The sequence below is a fragment of the Gobius niger genome (genome assembly GCF_951799975.1).
Source record: "Gobius niger genome assembly, chromosome: 5".
NCBI lineage: Eukaryota > Metazoa > Chordata > Actinopteri > Gobiiformes > Gobiidae > Gobius > Gobius niger.
The window spans coordinates 40,452,938-40,478,362 of record NC_136856.1 but is presented as its reverse complement, the minus strand read 5'-3'; the positions used below and the strand labels follow the sequence as shown (position 1 = coordinate 40,478,362).

Here is a 25,425-nt window from a genome sequence, read left to right as displayed (position 1 = left end):
CAGACTGTAAAAAATGACAAAAAACGACAAAAAATTGACAAAAAAATGACCAAAAAATGACCCAAAAAATGACCCAAAAAATGACAAAAAAATGACAAAAAGTGACAAAAAAATGACAAAAAAATGTCAAAAAATGACAAAAAAATGTCAAAAAATGACAAAAAATGACAAAAAATGACAAAAAATAACAAAAAAATGACAAAAAAAATGACAAAAAATTTGACCAAAAAATGACAAAAAAATGACAAAAATGTGACAAAATATGACAAAAAATGTGACAAAAAAATGACAAAAAACCTTCAGAATGTTGTTGTGTCTCAGCCTGTAAAGTGTGGAGTCTGTGGGAGCTTCTATAAGGGCTCAGGCTCTGCCCGAGTGCGGCTTCTCTCATTCAGAGAAAACCAGCCCTGAAGTTTTGTAGCGAGTGCGCATGCTCGGCCCGTTCTTCCACTTTTCCGCTCCAGCGTCTCGTAGGAGGAAAAACACCATATTTGGGTGAAAGCGTCATCACGGGGCCCCTTAGCAGGACACGTGGATGTAACTCATTTTTGTAGCTTTTGTGTCATTTTTTTTGGTCATTTTTTTAGTCATTTTTTGTCAATATTTTGTAATTTTTTAATCAAATTTTTGACATTTTTTTGTCATTTTTTTGTAATTTTTTTTAATCAATTTTTTGACATTTTTTTGTTTTTTTTGTAATTTTTTTGTCATTTTTTAATAAATTTGTCATTTTTTTGTAATTTTTTTTAATCCAATTTTTGTCATTTTTTGGTCATTTTTTTAATCAATTTTTTGTCATTTTTTTGTTTTTTTTGTAATTTTTTTGTAATTTTTTTGTCATTTTTTAATACATTTTTTGTCACATTTTTGTCATTTTTTTTGTCATTTTTTTGTCATTTTTTTGTCATTTTTTTGTCATTTTTTGTCATTTATTTAATCAAATTTTTGTCATTTTTTTGTCATGCTCGGCCCGTTCTTCCACTTTTCCGCTCCAGCGTCTCGTAGGAGGAAAAACACCATATTTGGGTGAAAGCGTCATCACGGGGCCCCTTAGCAGGACACGTGGATGTCAAATCTGTCAATATTTAGGAATGAAAACCCGCGGGAAAGACGGCCTTTCTACGCCCACAAATAAATGACAAAAATGTGACAAAAATGTGACAAAAAAATTACAAAAATGTGACAAAAATGTGACAAAATTCTGACAAAAAAAATGACAAAAGACAAAAATTGGACAAAAAAGTGACAAAAAAGACAAATTGGACAAAAATTTGAAAAAAAAAGACAAAAATTTGACACAAATTTGAACAAAAATGACAAAAAATGACAAATGTGACAAAAAATGACAAAAATTGGACAACAAAATGACACAAAAATGACCAAAAAAAGACAAAAAAAAATGAAAAAAATGTCAAAAAAAATGTCAAAAAAAATGACAAAAATGAGACAAAAAAATGACAAAAAAATGACAAAAAAGACAAAAATTGGCCAAAAAAATGAAAAAAATGTGACAAAAAAATGAAAAAAATTTGACAAAAAATGACAGCGCAGCAGCTACTTCCGGGTCGCCCCCACCTCGCAGACAAAACATCATCAAATAAACATCATCATTTTTATATCTGACATGAAAACTAAGATGTAAAGGGAGGAAAACAGATACAAATCTCCACTTCCACCACTGCGGGAAACATCAATACTTTCACCTAAAGTGTCTCGCCTTAAACATATTCACATAATCTGACAATGGAGTAAAAATTCAGCCTTTCCTTAACTTTATTTCAATCCTAACTCCAACCACAAGAGGCCACAACTCCACCTTTATCGTATTACATTACATTATATTATCAAAGCGGCCAATCCCACGCCCCGACGCTGACCACACCCCCTCTGCTTCCTGTTTCCCTTCACGGCGTCACCGTCCACAGCGCGGTTAGAGCATCTCCAGGAGAAAAGTATTAAAGAGAACAACAGCCTGGGTGAGTCACGCGGCCGCTCCCGTCCACCAATCACAGCCGCTCTCCGCCTCCTAACCCCGCCTCCTCATGGTTTTCACTCACTCACAGACGTCACTTCCTGCATGGCTTTGTTCCTTCTCGCCTCTCGTGCTCGGACGCATCTCTTGATTGGGTTTTCAGGATCTGTCTCTGAAAATCACGGAGTTTTTTTGGTGCTCTTGGTGGATTTACAATCAGATATCTTTGCCTTTTTGGTGGAAGCTGGTGATATTCTTGGGATTTTCCACTCTGTAAAAGCAGGTGGGATGTGTTTGTGTATTGGAAATGTGGTGGTGGTGAAAGCTGTGAAAGCTGTGAGGTGAATGCTTTCATTTGGGGCTCAAAAACAAAAGAGTTTATGGGAGATAATTGCTGTGGAGAAAGTGATATTTGAACAAAAGCGGATGAAAGAAAAGGGGGGAAAAACCAAGGCACTCTTCCTTTATGAAAATGCTCTTTCTATATCTTAAAGCGGTTATTTTGACATTAAGACCAATATGTTTTTTTATTTTTAATTCCAGTTAATTCCATGAGGTTTAATCTTGAGAAATATTAATCGAGATTAAGCACTCTTTACCAGAGGTGGGAGACTCGAGTCGCAATTTTCTGGACTTGAGACTTGACTCGACCAAAGCTGCAAAAAGACTTGACTTGGGACTTGCTGTTTGTGACTCGAGACTTAACTTGGACTTGAGGCCAGTGACTCTCAATGACTCGCTGTGACTTTATAGTTTTTATTTATTTGAGTGAAACTGTGGAAAGATCAGGATTCATTTTGTAAAAGCGGCGCATCTTTGTTTACATTATGGTGATTATCCACATGTGTGTTCGGTTTCCAGACACAGGCTTCTAATCAATACAGCGTTTAAAGGCAGGAGGAAATATTTCTTTGGTGCATTAAGAGTTTTGTAAAGACAGTGAAGAGGAGGAGATTTACGGACAGGAAAAGGTTTGAAACAATGGGCTGGACCTACAGCGCAGACGGAGCCTCCAGAACCACCATGTCAGAGCTGATTCATCTACAGGAATCTTGGGGCTTTTCCATGTTTTAAAGCATTAACACAAAGTTTACAGCATTTAGAGGTTATTTTCCACATCCCACAGCCCAGCGACAGCGGGACTGAAGGACACGCAGAATCACAGACAGAAAAACTGCCAGAAACAAAAATAAAAATATTATTTTATATTTATGTTTCAGACTGCAGGAAAAGCAGCTCATGTTTAAAAGACTGTTTCATTTTTCTTTTTAAGTCTTTTTTTAGCCTAAATGTTCAAAATTACTGTATCTTGAGAAAGCACCTGTTATTTTCAAGATTACTACACACATGAAAAGTCGACACGATGGCGTTTGTGACTTGAGGTGACTTGCCGGCTAAAGCGAGACTTCATTTCATTTTCATTTTTTATTTTTATTTTGGACTTGACTCGAGACTTTCATTTAGTGACTTACTCCCACCTCTGCTCTTTACTGTAGCGCCGCAGACACCGTCCTTTTTTCCTGCAAGACGTTGCTTTGGGACGTGAAGCCAAAAAACATTTTACTGTCAAACTTGTTTATTCAGACAGTTTACATGAACTCGGAGCTGGACTGCCAGAAAAACTCGGGACGTTTGGGTCAAGACCGGCCTCTAAATAAAATCAATCATATTCAATGCAATAGTCGAGGCCATGAACAATTGAACTAAAGCGGTATAAGCTTCAAAACCGAGGACAATAGCTGGGTTGCAGGTGACATCACAGCGTTCTAAAGGCCTGTACGATTATATAGAGGAAAAATGATTTAGTCTTTGAGGACATTTTTGGTCTTATTAATGATCATTTTTCTAATCCCTGCATTTTCTTTTTAGCTACGACTTGTGAAAGTGTAATGCTGTTAATGGGAAAAACTGGCTCCTCCCCCAGCTGGGTCCGGTGACATCATATTTTAGAACCTGCAACCCAGCTATAGCTGCATGTAGTTGCTGCCGAATTCAAGCTAGCGCCTCCATTGCTCTCACGATTTTAATCTTATTGTTTACCTCTTGCTGGAACATTTGTAAAATTACTTAATAATCTTAAAATACGTGTTCCACCAGGAAAACTCCCAGTTTCTCCATCCAGCCCTGCATAAACTTATTAAAAAGATCCTTCTCCAAACTAAATCAAGCTGCTTCTGTCTGTGAAGCGTTTGAAATGATCACACAGGCCTCACATCTCAGTTTAAATAAGTTAAAATGTAGGAAAACACAAAGAAGCATCTAAAATGTACCTGACGCCGAGCAACTGGCCCTGTTGAAGAAAGGGCTTTTTCAGACATTTGTGCTGCTGTTTTTCCCAAAAAAATGAGACGAAAAAATTTGAAAGAAAACATGACAAAAATGTGACAAAAAATGACAAAAATGTGACAAAAAAATGACAAAAATGTGACAAAAAAATGACAAAAATGTGACAAAAAATGACAAAAATGTGACAAAAAATGATAAAAATTTGACAAAAAAATGACAAAAAATGTGACAAAAAATGACAAAAATGTGACAAAAAAATGACAAAAAATGTGACAAAAAATGACAAAAATATGACCAAAAAAATGACAAAAATTTGTCCAAAAAAATGACAAAAATTTAAAAAGAAAAAATGACAAAAAATGGACAAAAAAATTACCAAAATGTGACAAAAAAATTACCAAAATGAAGCATCTGAAATATACCTGACGCCCTGTTGAAGAAAGGGCTTTTTCAGACATTTTGTAAAGGGAAAAGTGCTGCCGTTTCCGCCTTTTGCTTTCACTTTGGTTTGAGCTTCCTGAGATTCACACGTGCTCCTTTCCTCGCTCGATCGTTGTTGGAATCTGGTGATCATTTCCGTGGTGGTTTTCGTCTTTTCCGTCTCTCTCTCTGTGACGGCCTGAACCGCCTTTTTCGGGGCTGAAATGGGAAACAAAATCACTGGCTTTTTTTCACGACCTTCGGGTGAACTCTCTCTGGGATTCCTCCGGTCGGACGAGCAATGATGAGAAATCTGCCCCCGCTGTGGTCAGAGGTGGACGTAGAAACGTGCGGGCCGGGAGCGGAGCCTGAAGAGGACAAAAAGAGCCGAGTCTCTCCGGGGGTCGAGGAGGAGGAAGAGGAGGAGGAGGACAGCGAGCCGACGGAGGTGGTGAAGGTCGGAGAAGACGTTCAGGCCGACATCACGGCGCTACCGGAGCCCGGAGAGGACACGAAGATCCAGGAGATATCGGCAAATGAGGAGGAAGACGAGGACACGGACACAGATGACGGGGAGCAAGACGATGGTAGATTTACAAATAAAATAAACTGCTGTTAAAAGTTCTATTAGCATAGCAGAGGTGGGTAGAGCTGCCGCAATATTTACTTAAAAACAGTGTTAATTTTGACAACATGTTTTATTTTAGTTTGTCTTTTTACTAAAATGTAAGTTAATTTTAGTCAAGATTTAGTCAAAAAAATCGTTTCAATTTTAGTCTAGTTTTAGTCGACTAAATTTCAGACTAATGTAGTGGACTTTGCATTGATAATATTGATTCTAATCATGTTTAATGTTGTTCCTCTGCTTCATGTTTCTGCTCCACATGAACAAAGCTCAGAGCTGATCCTTTAAACATGATCTGAGGCTCTTTCAGACGCTCAATACAAGTTTGGATGAGTTTAGTCTCTCCAAAAAAATGACAAAAAAAAGGACAAAAAAATGACCAAAAAATGACAAAAATGTGACAAAAAATGAAAAAAAAAATTGACAAAAAAATTGACAAAAAAAATGACAAAAAAATGACAAAAAATTGACAAAAAAATTGACAAAAAAATTGACAAAAAAAATGACAAAAAAATGACAAAAAAAATACCAAAAAAAATACAAAAAATGTGACAAAAAAAGAAAATGTCATCCCCATTTTTAGTCTAGTTTTAGTCGACTAAATTTAAGACTAATTTACTCGACTTTGCATTGATAATATTGATTCTAATCATGTTTAATGTTGTTCCTCTGCTTCATGTTTCTGCTCCACATGAACAAAGCTCAGAGCTGATCCTTTAAACATGATCTGAGGCTCTTTCAGACGCTCAATACAAGTGTGGATGATTTTAGTCTCTCCTTTTCATTTTTATTTAGTCTGATTTTAGTCGACTCAAATATCTGGACATTTTAGTCACAGTTTTAGTCTCATGAGGAACTTTTAATTTAGTTTTAGTCCAATTTTAGTCACAAAAACGTCACTTTGACTAAAATTAAGACTAAATATTTTAGTCGACGACATTAACACTGCTTAAGAAAAATGTCATTTTGCTCCAGAATATGTACAAAGAAGTGAAAGTATTAGTTTTATGCATATATTTTATACCTCCAAAGAACAACATAAAAACTAGATAAATTACATAATTCTTAAGATTTGGCACAGGAAACGTAACATGCTTTTATAGATTTGCACAAAGCTTTTGACACGTCTCTTTACTCGCCGTGAGATTAAATGACTGTTTACTAGAGGTCGACCGATATGGGGTTTTTTCAGTGTTAATGTCGTCGACTAAAATATTTAGTCTTAATTTTAGTCAAAGTGATATTTTTGTGACTAAAATTGGACTAAAACTAAATGAAAAGTTTCTCATGAGACTAAAACTGTGACTAAAATGTCCAGATATTTGAGTCGACTAAAATCAGACTAAATAAAAATGAAAAGGAGAGACTAAAATCATCCAAACTTGTATTGAGCGTCTGAAAGAGCCTCAGATCATGTTTAAAGGATCAGCTCTGAGCTTTGTTCATGTGGAGCAGAAACATGAAGCAGAGGAACAACATTAAACATGATTAGAATCAATATTATCAAAGCAAAGTCCACTCAATTAGTCTTACATTTAGTCGACTAAATTTACTTGCAATTTTAGTCGACGAAAACTAGACTAAAATTGAGTAACATTTTAGTCAAAAGACTAAATTAAAAAATGTCAAAATTAACTGTTTTTGTTGTTGTTTGCAAACATGCTCGACTGATATTTTTGACCGATTTTTTTGGCCGATTTTTCCAAATGTCTGATCTATAATCCTGTAAAAACATAGATACTTGTCCGCTCCAGCAGTGGCCGAGTAGCCCAGTCATAGTTTCTCTCCCAGGTTTGATTAGCTGCCGTTAGCATTAGCATCCTGTTGCTACCCGCAGCGTTTTGCTCGGTGACCAAAAACACAATTGGTGAGGCTAAAAGTAACTCGGCGATTGGATTCTCCAGGTTCTGTAGCATGTCCACATTTACGGAAGTTTAGTTAAACTTAAACCAGTTTTCATAGCGATGTTTCTCTGTTCCCCTGAGGCCTGGGGAGTTGTGGAAGGACTTGTTTTAAAGCCCCGGCTATTGTCAAATCCCCAAATATCGGCCCGATATACAGTATCAGCCGGCCGATATATCAGTCGACCTCTAATTTTTATTTACTCAAGTGAGATTGATTCAAAATTTAAAGGGATATAGGGCCTCATTTCCTAGTTATCCAGAGTGTTGCTGTCCTTATATTTGAACAGTTTGGTGGTGCTAGGCTAGTGCTAGGCTAGTGCTAGGCTAGTGCTAGGCTAGTGCTAGGCTAGCGCATGTCTATGGTAACTAGTAGCCTGCATTAAAAGCCTCTTCAAAACCATGGGCTCGTCCTCCAAACGTTGCCATATCTGATTTGTAGAAGCTCCTTTGTGAATTCCACGTGTAGGAAAGCCGGCCACAGGTAAACAAACGACTGCTACTTTTTTTTTTTTTCTCTCGTGCAGGAGCGCAAAGGGCTTTTTTATATTTTTTTATTTTTATTTAACAGAGATGTGATTGCAAAATAAAAATGCTGTCAAAGTACGTGTTCACATATGAGCACATTCACATGTTTAAGGCCAGGAGGGAGACGATGAACCAAAACAAAACAAACAGAAAACAGAAAAAGAAAAGAGGGAAATACAGAAAATAAAGTCACACAGAATAGATTAAGACAGAATAAGGGGATTTTGAATCAATACATTATGATACAGGATGACACACAGGTTAACATGTGGTATTTGCAGAATGCGTTCTGGGCTTTGACGGCTTTTTGATTAACCACAGTCTTTATTGTTTTAAGATATTGATTGAGTTTGTCCATGTGGCTTTGTTTGTGCCCACTTAGTTTCATGAATCTGATGTTTGGCTATAGGTGGATGAGAGTCTGAACCAGAAGGGAAAGGTCTATATTTGAATTATCGAAATAGAACATGATGTCACTCTCCAGGAGGCCGATCACATGGCCAGCTTTGTTCTGGATAAGTTGCTGTATATGTGACCATTTTGTGGAAGGAAGCTGATGCTGCTCAAACACAAGTTATTTTAAATGCAAAATGGTGATGTTTCAAAAATGATTCCGTCGACACAGACATTTATATGGTTAGTCTGGTGTTATAAGTGATTTTCCTCAGGTGCTCTGTGGAGTTTTAAATGCAGGCTAGCTGATACCATAGACATGCACTAGCCTAGCACTAGCCTAGCACCACTAAACTCTTCAAATATAAGGATTGTATGAATTAAAAGGAATATATATCAAAAACACTGGATAACTAGGAAATGAGGCACTCGTGTCAAACATCCTGAAATATCCCTTTAAAGTAATGTTACTCAAGTTAAAGTAAAAAGTACTGCACAATTTTTTTATCACATGTGTTTGAGTGAATACAACTAACCGATTCTGAGAGCAGAGGTTTATTGATTTTTGTTTAGAGCTTTGAAGATGTCGAACGTTCCTGCAATTCATACAATCTTGGCCAGTGTAATTTACAAATCGATCTAACATTTTTAGTTCTTCTCTTGGGGAAAGCTGGATGTTTGGTTATTTTAAGATTGAAATCGAGCTTTTACACTTTGGATTAGACTCATTGTGATCCACATTTGTCCTCGTTGTTGTTGGTTTATAAAAGTTGTCTCACAGTTTGGATTAACTGGAACACTTTCGCACAGTTTACACACGTCTTTCCTCATCTTTCCGCAGAATGTCATTGTCTCTGTTTAGAGCTGTAGTAATTCAAGACTTTCCTTTGACTTGATTTCATTTTCCATCATCTACGGCTTCGTCCTGTTCGACTTCCTGCGTATTTTGCTTGTTTTTGTCATTTCTCTTCATGTTTTTTTGTCCTTTTTTTTTTTTCTCTTCCCTTCGTAAAGATTGAAGTAATGTTTTTGTAATGCGAGGTTCTTGTTTTTTGTTAGACAACTGTCACCTAAACAACAGCGGGGGAGACTCGACTCGAATACAGCAGCTAATCGAATGTCCGCGTGAGTACTTCACTGCACCTGGGGCTTTTTGGTTCTATGTGGCGCTTTTTTTCTTTCCTCCATTCACTCCACGCATCATGTCATAATGTTACGCCTGATCGCTGTGTTTTTTCGGAGCTTCGTCTTTGCTTTTCCAGTTTGTCATGTTTTTTTTGTCGTGCTGTTTCTTTTCTGTTTCGCTCCAAGATTGTGAACGACTGTCTACGGTTTTTGATTTTTTGTTTCATCTTCTCGTCTCTGCAGCGGTGAAACAGTCAGTCAGCTCGTCGCTTCACAAGCTCGCCAACTTTGACGGTAAAGGTCGAATCGAGGTTTAGATTCGCAGCCTCTACTTTTTAGTTTTTCATTTAAATTCTCGAATGTTTTGTAGAAGTGATGGACGCTCACCTCCAGAACAATCAGACCTCAGAAGACGACATTCTGGGCAGCCCGGACCGGCTCAAAGGTACTTTTACTGGAAATGTTCCGTTTAAGTTCAGATATTTCCCCAGATATCTTTATTAAAGAGGGGGTATTCTGCAAAATTGACTTTTTCCAGCTTTCCATCCTGTTATTCTGTCACTCCCTCATTAAAAACATGGCTGAAGTGTTGCCTTGGCACATTCACGTATTTCTGAGTAATCTGTAAAAACTCTGATGGCGGCCATTTTAGGGATAGGTTTTTGTCACTTTTTTATTGATTTTTTTTGTCACATTTTTGTTGAATTTTTGTCACATTTTTGTCACTTTTTTGTTGAATTTTTGTCACTTTTTTGTTGAATTTTTGTCACTTTTTTGTTGAATTTTTGTCACTTTTTTGTTCAATTTTTGTCACATTCTTGACTGGCGGCCATTTTAGGGATAGGTTTGCCTGAGTCCTCCTAGGAACGCCCCCACCTCCTGGAGACGCCTCCGAGCTTTCGTCACCAGCCGAGTAACCAACCACTGCTCCTCAGCAGAACCCCCTCCCCACTGATGCCACAGACAGCGTGTGGAGGGGGCGTGTCTAAAGGCTCAGAGGTTCTTAAAGAGACAGAGGCCTATTTCAAGACATTCACTACAGCCATTTTGAGAGAGACATTTTATACAAGGCAGTTATTCTAATTTACTGCATTTACAGACCAACAGAAGGTTTGTCATCATTGTAGTGTGATATAGACTGGTGCTATGGGACTGACAAAAGCAGAACACCCCCTCTTTAAAGCAGAACACCCCCTCTTTAAAGCAGAACACCCCCTCTTTAAAGCAGAACACCCCCTCTTTAAAGCAGAACACCCCCTCTTTAAAGCAGAACACCCCCTCTTTAAAGCCAGAACTTTTAAATATTTTCCTCCCCCTCCATGTCCTAATGTGTAGAATGAGCTCAGACCTGTTCACCACAACTGCCTCTAAAATCCTGCACTGTCACTCACAAAGGTGTTACTTCGGGTCTGAAGTGCCGTCATGCACGAGCTTAATATAGAAGCTGCAGTTACACGTATGACCTGAGGTGGCAGTAGTGAACACTTGTACAGTGTGGTTGTGTGGGGGCAGTTATGGTTCAGTTCTCCTTTTGTCAGACCTTGTGCACTTCCAATACGCAAAGTTATATAAAAAAGTCAAGACACGTTTTTGGTCAAATTCTTTAGGTGGACATTTGCAAAATCTACTTTTTTGAGCTTTAAACCAGGTTAAAACTTTGTTCTCTCGTCAAAGACACACCTGGAGCAGTATTTCCCTATATTCATGCAGTTTTGAGTAATCCTGTTAAATTTAGCTGTTTCTTCTTCTACGGTGTCAGCGCTTTGTTCTGTTCATCCTGGATACAATTACATCATTGTTAAATCCCCAAAGTATCCTCACATTTTTAAAGCCCACAGTCAAACATTACATCTGTTCTGAGAGCTGTAAACCACGGCGTAAATCGAAACTGAAAGTAGTTTTTAATAAGTTATAAATTATTCTCACAGGATTACAAGCCCCAGGGAAAAGTCTTCTCCAGCTTTAGCGCCTGTTTTGATTTCTTAAAGAGAGATGTCATTAACCCCTCAACTCCCGCCTGAACCGAGCACATTTTCTCCAGCTTTACCCCAATCCAAAAGCTTCTGGAAAAAAGGTGTGAAAATAGCAACAAAACTGAGACGAAAACAGTGATGAAGATGTGACAAAAGTGAGGAAAAAGTGACAAAAAATGTACAAAAATTGTCAAAGTGAGAAAAATTTGACGAAAAAATGACAAAAAAGTGAGACAAATTTGACGAAAAATTTAGAAAAAATGGACGAAGAAGTGACAAAAAATGGACAAAAAAATGACAAAAAAATGACAAAAAAAATGCGAAAAATTTGACGAAAAAATTGATTAAAAAATGGACGAAAAAGTTTTTAAAAAATGGACAAAAAATGCGAATAATTTGACGGAAAAATGACAAAAAAGTGAGAGAAATTGACAAAAAAATGACAAAAAAGTGAGACAAATTTGACGAAAAATTGAGAAAAAATCGACGAAGAAGTGACAAAAAATGGAGGAAAAATTGCCAAAAAATTGACAAAAAAGTGAGGAAAATTTGAGGAAAAAATGGCCCAAAAAATGCAAATAATTTGACGAAAAAATGACAAAAAAGTGAGAAAAAATTGACAAAAAAATGACAAAAAAGTGAGAAAAAATTGACCAAAAAATGACAAAAAAGTTGGACAAATTTGACAAAAAATCGAGAAAAAATCAACGAAAAAGTGACAAAACATTTACAAAAAAAATGGACAAAAATTTGACAAAAGTGAGAAAAATTTGACGAAAAATGAAGAAAAAAAAATCGAAAAAGTGAAATGTGATGACGTGAGGAAAAAGATCAATTTAGTTTTGTAGATCTTAGCTTTCAAATGAGGTGTTACACTGGCCTACAGGATTTGGGTAAAGCTGAACTGGAGAAAATGCTCTCGGTTCAGGCGGGAGTTAAGAGGTTAAATGTAAAATATCGAAGCTAAAGCACCCAAGAATAATGTGTGTGTTTAAGCCTCGTTAGCCTCTGATCTTACTGTTGTGTTGGAATCCCATGCCCCCCCCCCCTCTCTCACCTGCGCCCCCGAGTCTCTGAACTGTCCCTCTTTGTGTCTGTTTTGTCCACGTGTCGTCCTTTTACTGCGTGTTTATTGTGTGGATGTGCGGTGTCAGCAGGAAACGCCATGGACGCCAAAGAGTCGGACATGTCGGACACGCTGAGCCCCAGCAAAGACCGCAGCAGCGACGACACTTCAGGTACAAATGTTTCTACGGAATAATGTTTCTGCAGCTGCGAAAACTTAAATGTGTTTTTGTTCTTCAGATGGAAACATGGACGACCAGGAGCTAAACGAACCTCAGAACAGAGTCGCTCTGCTCAAAGGTGAATTTGAACTTTTACCCATTAGCTCGTTTTAAGAAATATCCCAAACTCTAAGCTTTTCAAACTTCAGACTTTACACTCGTAGGTTGAATTTACTTTTCTACTTTCTCAGTGTGCAATTAAATTTCTCAACTGAGCTCTCTATATTGCTATTATCGACATGTTTCTTTTTAATGAATTTGAAATTGGATTTTTAAGTGCATATGACACATTAGGCTAAGTTATATTCAAGATTTTGCTAAAGATTGTACTCAGCTTTCTTTCGTTTGGCCATTTTTGTGATGATACTTTTATTCACTTCCTTATTGGGCGCCGACAGGAAGTGACATAGATGAAGGTAGGGCTGTGCAATTAATCGAAATTCGATCACGATTTCGATTACAACAGTAAACGATTACAAAATTAGCATAATCGCAAAAAATCGATTATATTGTTTTTTTTCTCAATATATATTTTTTTTTCAATATGTTTTTTTTTACATTTTTTTTTCTAATTTTTAATTTTTGGATTTTTGTCACTTTTTTGATGGATTTTTGTCTTTTTTCTGCTGGATTTTTGTCTTTTTTTTTTGATGGATTTTTGTCTTTTTTTGATGGATTTTTGTCATTTTCTTGATGGATTTTTGTCATTTTTTTGGATGGATTTTTGTCACTTTTTTAATGGATTTTTGTATTTTCTTGATGGATTTTTGTCATTTTTTTGATGGATTTTTGTATTTTTTTGATGGATTTTTGTTTTTGTTTTTTGATGGATTTTTGTCACTTTTTTTATGGATTTTTGTCATTTTCTTGATGGATTTTTGTCTTTTTTGATGGATTTTTGTCATTTTTTGATGGATTTTTGTCTTTTTTTGATGGATTTTTGTCATTTTTTCGATGGATTTTTGTCATTTTTTTTTGATGGATTTTTGTCATTTTTTCGATGGATTTTTGTATTTTTTTGCTGGATTTTTGTCATTTTTTTGATGGATTTTTGTCACTTTTTTGATGGATTTTTTTTAAAGGCAACAAATAATCGTTTGAATAATCGTGATTTCAATTATGACAAAAATAATCGTGATTATTATTTTTTCAATAATCGAGCAGCCCTAGATGAAGGTGAACCATTTTAAACTGTTGCCGCGCCGACCATGTTAAGTCAATGGGAAATGAATGAGTCAAATGCTATACGTTAAGTGTGACGGACCGGCAAATAAAAAAACCACAATCAGTATTTCTGAAACTCAACGGAGAGTAACTGAACCTACTTGTTTCTCAGACTCGTTAGCCAAAAATGCCGGGGGTTTAGCGATTTTGGTAAATATTACTTTTATAGCAGCAGGTTCAGCATTTTTGGCTGATGTGTCTGATAAATAAGTAACTTCCACAGTTTATGATCTAGTTGGACACCTGAAATAGGTTGGTGTTCTGCTTAATAAAACAAGAGAAACCAAAATCAGCATTTAAGAGGGGGTGTTCTGCTTTAAAGAGGGGGTGTTCTGCTTTAAAGAGGGGGTGTTCTGCTTTAAAGAGGGGGTGTTCTGCTTTAAAGAGGGGGTGTTCTGCTTTTGTCAGTCCCATAGCACCAGTCTATATCACACTACAATGATGACAAACCTTCTGTTGGTCTGTAAATGCAGTAAATTAGAATAACTGCCTTGTATAAAATGTCTCTCTCAAAATGGCTGTAGTGAATGTCTTGAAATAGGCCTCTGTCTCTTTAACCTCTTAACTCCCGCCTGAACTGAGAGGATCTTTTTTCCTCACGTCATCAGATTTTTTTTCCATCATTTTTTTGCTGGATATTCAACTCATTTTTGTAACTTTTTTGTCATTTTTTCGTACATTTTTTGTATTTTTTGGTCAAATTTTTAGCACATTTGTGTAATTTTTTTTAAGCGCGTTTTTGTCATTTTTATTTCAAATTTTTGTCACTTTTTTGTCACATTTCCATCATTGTTTTCGTCTCAGTTTTGTTGCTATTTTTCACAGCTTTTGTCCAGAAGCTTTTGGATTGGGGTAAAGCCAAACTGGAGAAAATGTGCTCGGTTCAGGCGGGAGTTAAGAGGTTAAGAACCTCTGAGCCTTTCCGACACGCCCCCTCCACACTGTGGCATCAGTGGGGAGGGGGTTCTGCTGAGGAGCAGTGGTTGGTTACTCGGCTCGGAGGCGTCTCCAGGAGGTGGGGGCGTTCCTAGGAGGACTCAGGCAAACCTATCCCTAAAATGGCCGCCATCAGAGTTTTTACAGATGACTCAGAAATACGTGAATGTGCCAAGGCAACACTTCAGCCATGTTTTTAATGAGGGAGTGACAGAATAACAGGATGGAAAGCTTGAAAAAGTCCATTTTGCAGAATACCCCCCTTTAAGGCTAAGTTCAGGACAGAGCTAGCTTCAGTGACTTCATGTGAAACAGATGCTAACAGCTTCACCTAAACAGTTTAAGCTAAACTCAACTGTTGCATTTAGCTTGGGTTGGATTTCCTTATTTACAAAGTACCGCCGGGATTTAATGTTATATTTATTGTCATCTAATCGCTCTGGTTAAACTTACTCGCTCTGTGGCAGCTCCTGTCTCTTCCCCCGTTTCTCCGATCAGCCTCCTCAAGTAAACGTGACCGCATGGCCTGGGTCACTGAGCGCAAAACGCGGACTGGATCTGTAAAAGAACACGGACTCAGACTGGATTGAACGCTGGATTTTTGGCGCTTATTTTCAAGAAGCTTTTAGAAGAAGCTGAACTGGAGAAAATGTGCTCAGTTCAAGTCAAAAAATCAGCAACACTCTGGATAACCAGGAAATGAAGCCCTATGTCAAAAATCCTGAAATATCCCTTTAATATAGAAGCTGCAGTTACACGTATGACCTGAGATGGCGGTAGTGAGTGTAAAATGGCAAGCTTGCATCTAGCCCCTTTAACAGTGCTGCTTCTCTCCGCGACACAGATGTTCATCTGTTCATCTCCTTTTCTCATTAACCCCTTAACTCCCGCCTGAACCGAGCACATTTTCTCCAGTTTGGCTTTACCCCAATCCAAAAGCTTCTGGAAAAAAGGTGAGAAAACAGCAACAAAACTGAGACGAAAACAATGATGGAAATGTGACGAAAAAAGTGAGAAAAAGTGGCCAAAAATGACAAAAAATGTGATAAAAAATTGACGAAAAAAATTACAAAAAATTGACGAAAAAATGACAAAAATATGACAAAAAATGACAAAACAAATGACAAAAAAGGACAAAAATGTGACAATTTTTTTTTAAAAAAGTGACAAAAAATGACAAAAAAATGAAAAAAGTGACAAAAAATGACAAAAATGTGTTTTAAAAAATGACAAATGTGATAAAAAAAAAAATTTTTAAATGACAAAAACGTTAAAAAAAAATAAAACAAAAAAAAATAAAAATAAAAAAGTGACAAAAAAAAAATAAAAAAAAATAATGTGACATAAAAAAAGGGACAAAAAAATGACAAAAATGTGACAAAAAAAAAAAAAAAAAAATGAAAAAAAAAAAAAAATGTGACCAAAAAATGACCAAAAAAAAGACAAAAAATTGATTAAAAAAAAAGACAAAAATGTGATAAAAAAAAAAGACAAAAATGTGATAAAAAAAATGACAAAAAAGTTACAAAAATGAGTTGAATACCCAACAAACAAATGATGGAAAAAAAATCTGATGACATGAAGGAAAAAGATCCTCTCGGTTCAGGCGGGAGTTAAGAGGTTGAATCCACTGGAAATGCGTCCCTCTCCTTCCATGTGAGAGAACTATAAACGAGTTCCCCTTTGCAGGTTTTATTCAGCACGTTGTAATAGTCGACCGTTTTAGCTTCATACCGCTCATCTATATAATGAAGCTGTTAAAATGTAAAAACATCCCCTCTCTGTGGCCGGTCGTGACTCCGTTCCCTGTTGTGTGTGTGCAGCAGAGTTGCAAAGAGCGGGTCTGGAGCCGGCGGACACGGAGCAGGTGATTCACCATCTGCACCGCGAGCTGCTGGGGGCTCAGGAACGGGCCAACACGGGCAAACACAAGTGTCTACAGCTCCAGGGTACGGAAGCACCGTCCTGCCTCTGCTCCTGTGTGTCTTTGACGGAGGTGAATCCTTTTGTGTTGTAGCTCTGCTGGAGGAGGAGCGCAGGAACAACAGTCAGCTCACAGAGGAGTCGGCCCAACAGATCCAGTACCTGCAGAGTGAGTGCAAAACACAAACTAAACTGGTTCTGGTCAATCAGGGGGGCCCGAACTGTGTGTCTCCGAGGGCCAAAACAGACATGTATATGGTTAGTCTGGTGTTCTAAGTGATTTGCCTCAGGTGCTCTGTGGAGCGGGTCACACTGCTTTTAATGCAGGCTAGCTGATACCATAGACATGCACTAGCCTTGCACTAGCCTAGCGCCACAAACGTCTTCTCCAGAAACCAGCAACACTCTGGATAACTGGGAAATGAGGCCCTATGTCAAACATCCTGAAATATCCCTTTAACTTTGCAAAAGGAGTGAAACAGCGCCCCCAATTTGACGCTGGTGGTCAAACAGTGTACTGCATCCATATTTACCATTGAGAATGAATAAAAGCGTTAGTAATCTCATTTTAATCACACTCCTGATCATTCATGTAACGAAACAGTTTTTATAATGCCACATTTTCCACTGTATATAGTAAAGTAAATAAAGCAAACGGGCATAAACATGGCTGTGCACAACAGTAGTCTTTTCTATCATACCATCAGGACATTTTTAAAGCAAAAATTAGTCCCCGTTTGGGCCAAGTGAAGCGTCTTTATCGTCCATCACTGCTGCAAATAGAAAGGTTCAGGCTCTGGACTTCATGCAGGGGAAAAATGTGGATATTTTAACACACTAACATCTTTTTACTTAAAGCCACAACGCGTAGAATTTTACCCAGTAAGTAAAATTGAAATTCAAGCATTTATATTATGACCTCATGAATGTAGGGTGGGGACGTCTCCGGCTCGTCTCCATGGAGATGTGGCTAAAGTCCGCAGAGTTTGAGATTTGAACAGGTTATGTTCTCATCCAAATCCATTCTTTGATTACCCACTGTAGTAATAGTAGCAATAGCATTTTCTGTGCTGAGCTGGTCATTAGGAGCATGCTCTGTGTTGATGGCATCAGTATAGTCCAAAATGTTACGCAGTGTCCCTTTAAGTTATCGAAAAGGATTCGGTTAAGTCTCGGCCAAAGTCTCAGAAGTTTAAAATGCATTCAACTGCACATTCTGAAATCCTACTCATTTCCCCTCATTCCTCCTTTGCGTTTGTGGCAGTGAACATGTCGTGGGCTTTCATTTCATTTTGATTTTATTTAGTTATTTTATTGAAAAGTGACATCTTACAATCACAACAAAACCGCCAACCCAATACAGTCTGAATGAAACAGCAGAGGAGAAGATCAAGACTTATATCTGCCTCTTTTGTTACTTCACACTTTACATGTTGTCTTTTAAAACATCTATATTTACAGATGTTTTTATATTTTACATTCAGTTATTTAAATTATGTAAAAATATAGAACCGTCGTATAAATCCGCGGGAAAGACGGCCTTTCTACGCCCACAAAAGAATGACAAAAATGTGACAAAAATGTGACAAATGACAAAAAATGTGACACAAATGTGACAAAAAAATGACAAAAATTGGACCAAAATTGGACAAAAAAATATTTTTTTTTACAAAAATGTGACAAAAAAAATGACAAAAATGTGACCAAAAAATGACAAAAATTGGACAAAAAAATGATTTTTTTTTACAAAAATGTTACCAAAAAAAGACCAAAATTTGACAAAAAAATGGACAAAAAAATGACAAAAAAGTGACAAAAATGTGACAAAAAAAAGACCAAAATTTGACAAAAAAATGATTTTTTTTGCAAAAATGTGACAAAAAAATGACAAAAAATGTGACAAAAATGTGACAAAAAAATGACAAAAATTGGACAAAAATTGGACAAAAAAATGAATTTTTTTTACAAAAATGTGACAAAAAAAGACCAAAATTTGACAAAAATTTGACAAAAAAATGACAAAAAAGTGACAAAAAAATGCTCTGTGTTGATGGCAACAGTATAGTCCAAAATGTTACGCAGTGTCCCTTTAAGTTATCGAAAAGGATTCGGTTAAGTCTCGGCCAAAGTCTCAGAAGTTTAAAATGCATTCAACTGCACATTCTGAAATCCTACTCATTTCCCCTCATTCCTCCTTTGCGTTTGTGGCAGTGAACATGTCGTGGGCTTTCATTTCATTTTGATTTTATTTAGTTATTTTATTGAAAAGTGACATCTTACAATCACAACAAAACCGCCAACCCAATGCAGTCTGAATGAAACAGCAGAGGAGAAGATCAAGACTTATAATATCTGCCTCTTTTGTTACTTCACACTTTACATGTTGTCTTTTAAAACATCTATATTTACAGATGTTTTTATATTTTACATTCAGTTATTTACAATATGTAAAAATACAGAACCGTCGTGTTCATTCATGTTTACAAATGGTCCAAAAAGAAACAAACCACTGGATTCACTTGTTCAAATATCTCACATTATTCATGTCCAAGTCTCATTTTCTATTGCTTTAGAATTTAACCTGTTTTTGTTTTTTTTAAGATCCTTTCTTGGATGTTCTTTGGCAATATTTCTTTATTTGCGATCGTAGCTTACATGTAGCTGGATCTCTATATTTAATATTGCTTTGAAACAGAACATGTGACTTGCTGTGACCTGCACCACTTTGCAGAATGTCTCTCCCCGCTCTCGTTTCCATTTCCTCTGTACTGAACGTCGTGTGTGTTGCCAGGTCAGCTGCTGAAGCTGCAGAGCGACATGGAGGCTCTGAGGGAGCAGAGAGAGAGCACCATCTGCAGCACCAGAGAGGAGCTGTACTCGGCCCAGGAGGAGGTGAGGCTAATATTAGGCCATCTTAAAGGGAAACACTGCGGGTGAACAGGGAAAAAAACAAATGTAGAGACGTCAATGTGAAGCTTCTGCTGAACATCACAGATATAAATATGAGGAAAAAAATGTGTTGCACTTTTTCTGTCATTTTGAGCATTAAAATGGCCAAAATTGCCTATATTTTGGGCAACGAAATCAAAATAATGAATTGATCCAGATTAAATGGTTTTATTTTATTGACATATTAGTAACTAAGGTTTTCTCAGAGGGATTTTGGATATTTTGTTTAGTTTTTCAATAAACTAATCATCAGTGAAAAAATCTGTAAAAACTCAAACTCCGCCTGTTTTTTTTGGTTCAAAGCTGAATAAATCAGGCTAGGAATTAGATATTAAAAAATCCCTCTGAAAAAACCTTCAAAATCTTGTTAGGCCTCAGACTGTAAAAAATGACAAAAAAATGACAAAAAAATGACAAAAAATGACAAAAAATTTACAAAAAATGACAAAAAAATGACCCAAAAAATGACAAAAAAATGACAAAAATTTGACCAAAAAAATGACAAATAATGACAAAAAAAAATGACAAAAAATAACAAAAAATGACCAAAAAAAAGACAAAAAATGACAAAAAATGTGACAAAAAAATGCCAAAAATTCGACGAAAAAATGACAAAAATGTGACAAAAAAAATTACAAAAAAAATGACAAAAAACCTTCAGAATGTTGTTGTGTCTCAGCCTGTAAAGTGTGGAGTCTGTGGGAGCTTCTATAAGGGCTCAGGCTCTGCCCGAGTGCGGCTTCTCTCATTCAGAGAAAACCAGCCCTGAAGTTTTGTAGCGAGTGCGCATGCTCGGCCCGTTCTTCCACTTTTCCGCTCCAGCGTCTCGTAGGAGGAAAAACACCATATTTGGGTGAAAGCGTCATCACGGGGCCCCTTAGCAGGACACGTGGATGTCAAATCTGTCAATATTTATGAATGGAAACCCGCGGGAAAGACGGACTTTCTACGCCGACAAAAAGATGACAAAAAATGACAAAAAAAAATGATAAAAATGTGACAAAAAAATGATAAAAATGTGACAAAAAAATGTGACAAAAAAATGTGACAAAAAAATGTAAAAAAAGGGAAAAATTTACCGAAAAAAGACCAAAATTTGAAAAAAAATGTGACAAAAAATGTGACCAAAAAAAGACAAAAATAAAAATAAAAAAAAATGACAAAAAATTGACAAAAAAACGACAAAAAATGTGACAAAAAAATGACAAAAAAAAGAAAAAAATTACCAAAAAAAGACCAAAATGTGACAAAAATGTGACAAAAATGTGACAAAAATGTGACAAAAAAGAGAAAAAAATGACAAATTTAAAAAAAAAAATTTGACAAAAATTTGACAAAAAAAATGAAAAAAAATGTGACAAAAAAAGACAAAAAATGGACAAAAATTGACAAAAAAAGACCAAAATTTGACCAAAAAAAATGACAAAAAAAGGTAAAAAAGTGACAAAAAAATGACAAAAAATTAGAAAAATGTGACAAAAAAATGATAAAAATGTGACAAAAAATGACCAAAAAAAGACCAAAATTTGACCAAAAAAAATGACAAAATTAGACAAAAATGTGACAAAAAAATGTGACCAAAAAAAGACCAAAATTTGACCAAAAAATGACGGCGCAGCAGCTACTTCCGGGTCGCCCCCACCTCGCAGACAAAACATCATAAAATAAACATCATTTTTATATCTGACATGAAAACTAAGATGTAAAGGGAGGAAAACAGATACAAATCTTCCACCACTGTGGGAAACATCAATACTTTCACCTAAAGTGTCTCGCCTTAAAGGGGAAACGCACAGTTCTGTCACTTCATGGATGAGTGTGACCTGTGTTTGTTCCTCCTCAGATCCTGATGCTGCGCCACGCCATGGAGGCGGCGGCGGCGGAGCGAGAGCGGGACATCTCCGAGCTTCAGTCCGACCTGTCGTGCGTGCGCTCGGAGCTGGACCACTGGAAAACCACGGCCTCCGGATACGAGCAGGAGATCAGCCGACTGCAGGAGGCCTTCAGTCAGCAGCAGGACAGCACCCACAGCCAAATACAAGGTGAGCGCCTCCACACGCCTGCAGGGGGAGCTGTGGCGCCGCGGTTTATCACAGTTCTTCACTCTGGAATCTGGTAACGTGGCTAGGGCAGCACTTCAGGAGGAAGAATCTCAATATTACTGTAGTATTTTACAAGATGAAAGCAAAATTAAACTATATCCGTAGAATCATGACTGTTCTAGTTTGTTTTACCAAAATAAAATGTGCAAATCTCAGTCAGATGGGAGTGATATACACCCCACCGGAATCCAGCACATTTTCTCCATCATCCACATCTAAAAGCTTCTTGAAAAACGGATCAAAATGGCCACACAAAACGAGACAAAAACCAGGATGAAAGCGCAAAAAAAACAAAAAAAAGTGACAAAAAAATGACAAGAAAGTGATAGAAAATGCAGCAAAAATAGCCACAAAAAAGCGATAAAGCAATGGAAAAAAAAGTGACGGCAACAAAACAAGGAAAAGGAACTATATGGATCATTTTACTCGGTCTTAGCTTTCATATAGAAATCCTGAAATATTCCATATTCTCCATATTCTTTACTGTTTAAGTAAGGATTAAACAAGTCGGAGCCGACTCAGTGTTGTTCCTCCTGCATTATAACGTCTAACGCGGCTCCTCGTTGTTTAATCCGCTTATACCAGGGTCCCACAAACCTAACATTTATAATAAATGTGTTTTTCATTGACTAAAGTCACTAAATCTGCCAGACTACGGGACTATTTTGTGTGGGTTATTAGCCGGTCACTGAAGGCTGGTCTCAGAGCGAGTCATTCTCCGCAGCTATTACGAGGATCTCAGTCAGGCTCAACGACACAACATCAGCACAGAATCACAACACAACAGGACTAACCCGGAAACACTTTTCCCTGGAAGGAAACACCGATATGCGGCACTCGTGGGCACCAGTTATTTACCTTTTACAAGGTTTAACCTGAAGCTAAAGCTAGCTAGCTCAACCAGCTCACCTGTTTATGGAAACAGCTGCGGTGGAGTCGCTCACACCTGGGCCCCCCCAACTCAAACTAACATGTTTGACTTTACTAATCCAGACAAAGATGCTTCAATGCAGGATCATTTTATGTACGCCTGAAAATGATGAATAGCCTTAACCGTTTCCAATAGAAATGTAAAGCTCATATGTTATTAACAGTAGCTAACCTAGCTGCTCACTCTCCTCTACAAACATTTAGCAAACACTAAATCCATCTCATACGTTCCTGTCAGTCACTAATTACGCCTTTATCTGACTCAGCTGTGTCAGGCGTTGCTATGGCGACGCCACAGCGGAGTGACATCCCAGTGATTTAACTACCGGACTACGTGTGCGGTTACACCAAAATAATGCACCAGCCAATCAGAATCCAGTATTCACCCAGACCATGGTGTAATTTTTTTTTCCGACCGTTTGCCTTTCAAACCGGTAAAAAGCCGCCTGCAGCCGGCTAACGGAAACCCTGTTGCACCTGTAGAGAGAGACCTTGTGTATATATAAAGTCATAAATCAAAGTATGTTATGGCGAGTGGACAATTGTTTATAATGTCTTTGTGAATTGTCTTGTCTGTATTTTGTGTTGATACGGAGCAGCTGAACTCGGATCTCTGCATCTGACAAAGTATTTATCTATCTATCTATATACTATGGCTACTTAACCTGGCTAACACCAGGCTGCTGTGTGCGCTCGAATTATTTCGAACTGCACAACAGCCTGGGGACCATGGCCGAAATCTCCGGTGGATTTGGGAACCAATCACAGAGCGAGGAGGGACGGCAAGACGATGACGCGCTATTCCATATATGGAAGCTTGTAGTTTATTTACGGATAATTTAAAAAAAAGTTTATTTACGGATCCAACGTGACAGCAGCAGACACGATGGTATTTTTTGATCAAGCTTTAGACCTTGTTCTAAATAATTTAGCTCAAAAGTTTACAGCGGGTACGTCATACGTCATCTCATACGATGATATGATTGGCTGTGGCCTCGTGCAGACGCATGAGAGACTTTTTTTTTGTTTTTTTTCGTATCGCCCAATAAACGACTATTGACGATCGTAAACCACACCTCTCCTACGAGAAAATTAATTGGTGACACCAGACTAAATATCACTTGTGATTTTAGTCTGGTGTTAGCCAGGCTAATGGCTACTTGTACTTTGAATATTGTGTCAGCAGATCTTTCAGTAACAACAACATAATATAATAATAATATAATCCTTCAGTCATGTTTTTTCAGATGGACAGCGTTGTCCTTTTGCAGCTCCTCCCACTGTTGTCTCTGGATCCCCTGTCTGGTTTTGCCTGACTCTCTCCTCTCTCCTCTGTCTCTGTCCAGCGGAGAGTGTGGCGTTGCAGCAGAAGTGTGTGAGTTTGCAGCAGGACTGTGACGCGCTCAGAGCTGAACGCACAACTCTGACGGACAAACTGCGCCACCTGGAGGCCGAGCTCAGCAGGTACAGCACACAGAAGCTTCAGCACACAGAGGGTCGACTTTCATCAGGACGTGTATGTTATATGAGCCACTGTGAAAGTAAAAAGCAGCCGACATGAAGGTGAAGTCGAATCACACGGCTCGTTTGAGAAGAGCTGGGCGATCGAGAGCAGAAGGCGCAGAAAAACACTCGAGTCAGACAGAAATCGAGGCCTAGTTTTCAAGTGTTTTGTGTCGAGGCTGAATCAGTGTGAAGAGGTGGAGACTGACAGATGATTGACAGCTGTCTGAGCCAATCACAAACCTCAGCTGAAACAGGACCGGCCTCTTTAGGCACAGACAGAGCGTCGATACCTGGCCCATTTCAGCAGCAGTGAAACCTTTTTCTTTACTCGAGTGAAACCTTTTTCTTTACTCGAGGCCAATGTGGAGACTGTTGAGCAGACGTTAAGATGTGAACGTTAGGTTAGGTTAATTCATTTGTACCCGTGGGTAAATTCGTCTTGCAATTCTGAGAACTAGTCGACACATTAAAACACATTATACAAAGATAAAACATCACATATTTAAATATAAAGCTTGTAAGTCTCCACATACTAACAGGAAGCGCCTTTGGTGCAGAAACAACTGAAGTTTAAGCCACAGTAACAAAGATAAAAAGCCGTGTCAGGGGTGATTTGATCCCGACTTGTTCATAAAGGAAAGGGCAGCGGGAACAAAGCTCTTCTTAAAACGGTTCCTGTGGCTCATCGGCATCAAAAACCGACGCCCAGACGGAAACATCGAAACTCTGAGTGCAAAGGATGCTGTTATGGCATTTTAGTATTAGTATTTAGTTAGTTAAATTGGTGACCACACTGGCGTCCTGTCTTGGGTCCCCTGCTGGGCCTTTGACTAAACCAGGTAGAGGGACCGGCCTTTCCTGGACCCCAGACGAGGCCCTCGCACCTTTAGACAAAGGTCCCAAATGGCCCATCTCCCCAACAGCAAAAGATCTCCTTCTGCCTCCAAACGCCACCATGATTTCATTCCCATGCAAAGTGCCTTTTGGTGGCTGCATTAACATCTCCAACTGTATTACCATTTCTCTGTGTTGCTGGGCTTCCCTTTGTTGTGTATGACCCCTGTCCTGCTGCTCTGTCTGTGGTGCTCAACTTATAAAAGAGGAGGCCAAAGCTGAGCAGGCAGAGCTTAAACATAACTCCGCGTTATGTGTAACTTCTCCGCGATGCATTGTGTAATAAACTTCACATCTTGACTAGACAAACTTCTCTTAAGCTTAATTAAGCAAGAAAATCCACAACAATGCTCCGTGTCTTTACGATGCTTCGTGCCGTCCTCTCGAACTGTCTGTCCTGCAGAAAGTCCACACTGGGCCGAGGACTTTACAGCTGATTCAGGGCGGTTTTT

The 25,425-nt window shown here is 37.9% G+C and overlaps 1 protein-coding gene across 8 annotated transcripts in view; it reads left to right on the top strand.

The window, feature by feature from the left end:
- Positions 1-25,425, top strand: part of slmapa (sarcolemma associated protein a) — a 94,886-nt gene that overhangs the window by 53,705 nt on the left and 15,756 nt on the right. For 3 of the 8 annotated variants that reach the window (XM_079555988.1, XM_079555995.1, XM_079555991.1), the window contains exons 11-21: positions 1,926-1,976; positions 9,185-9,250; positions 9,494-9,544; positions 9,621-9,695; positions 12,378-12,461; positions 12,529-12,588; positions 16,493-16,618; positions 16,687-16,761; positions 19,384-19,484; positions 21,385-21,583; positions 23,920-24,037. In XM_079555988.1, the coding sequence (XP_079412114.1) occupies positions 1,926-1,976; positions 9,185-9,250; positions 9,494-9,544; positions 9,621-9,695; positions 12,378-12,461; positions 12,529-12,588; positions 16,493-16,618; positions 16,687-16,761; positions 19,384-19,484; positions 21,385-21,583; positions 23,920-24,037 (1,006 nt within the window). The remainder of the gene's footprint in view (positions 1-1,925; positions 1,977-9,184; positions 9,251-9,493; positions 9,545-9,620; positions 9,696-12,377; positions 12,462-12,528; positions 12,589-16,492; positions 16,619-16,686; positions 16,762-19,383; positions 19,485-21,384; positions 21,584-23,919; positions 24,038-25,425) is intronic. The other 5 variants (XM_079555989.1, XM_079555992.1, XM_079555990.1 and 2 more) reach the window with 4 other exon arrangements.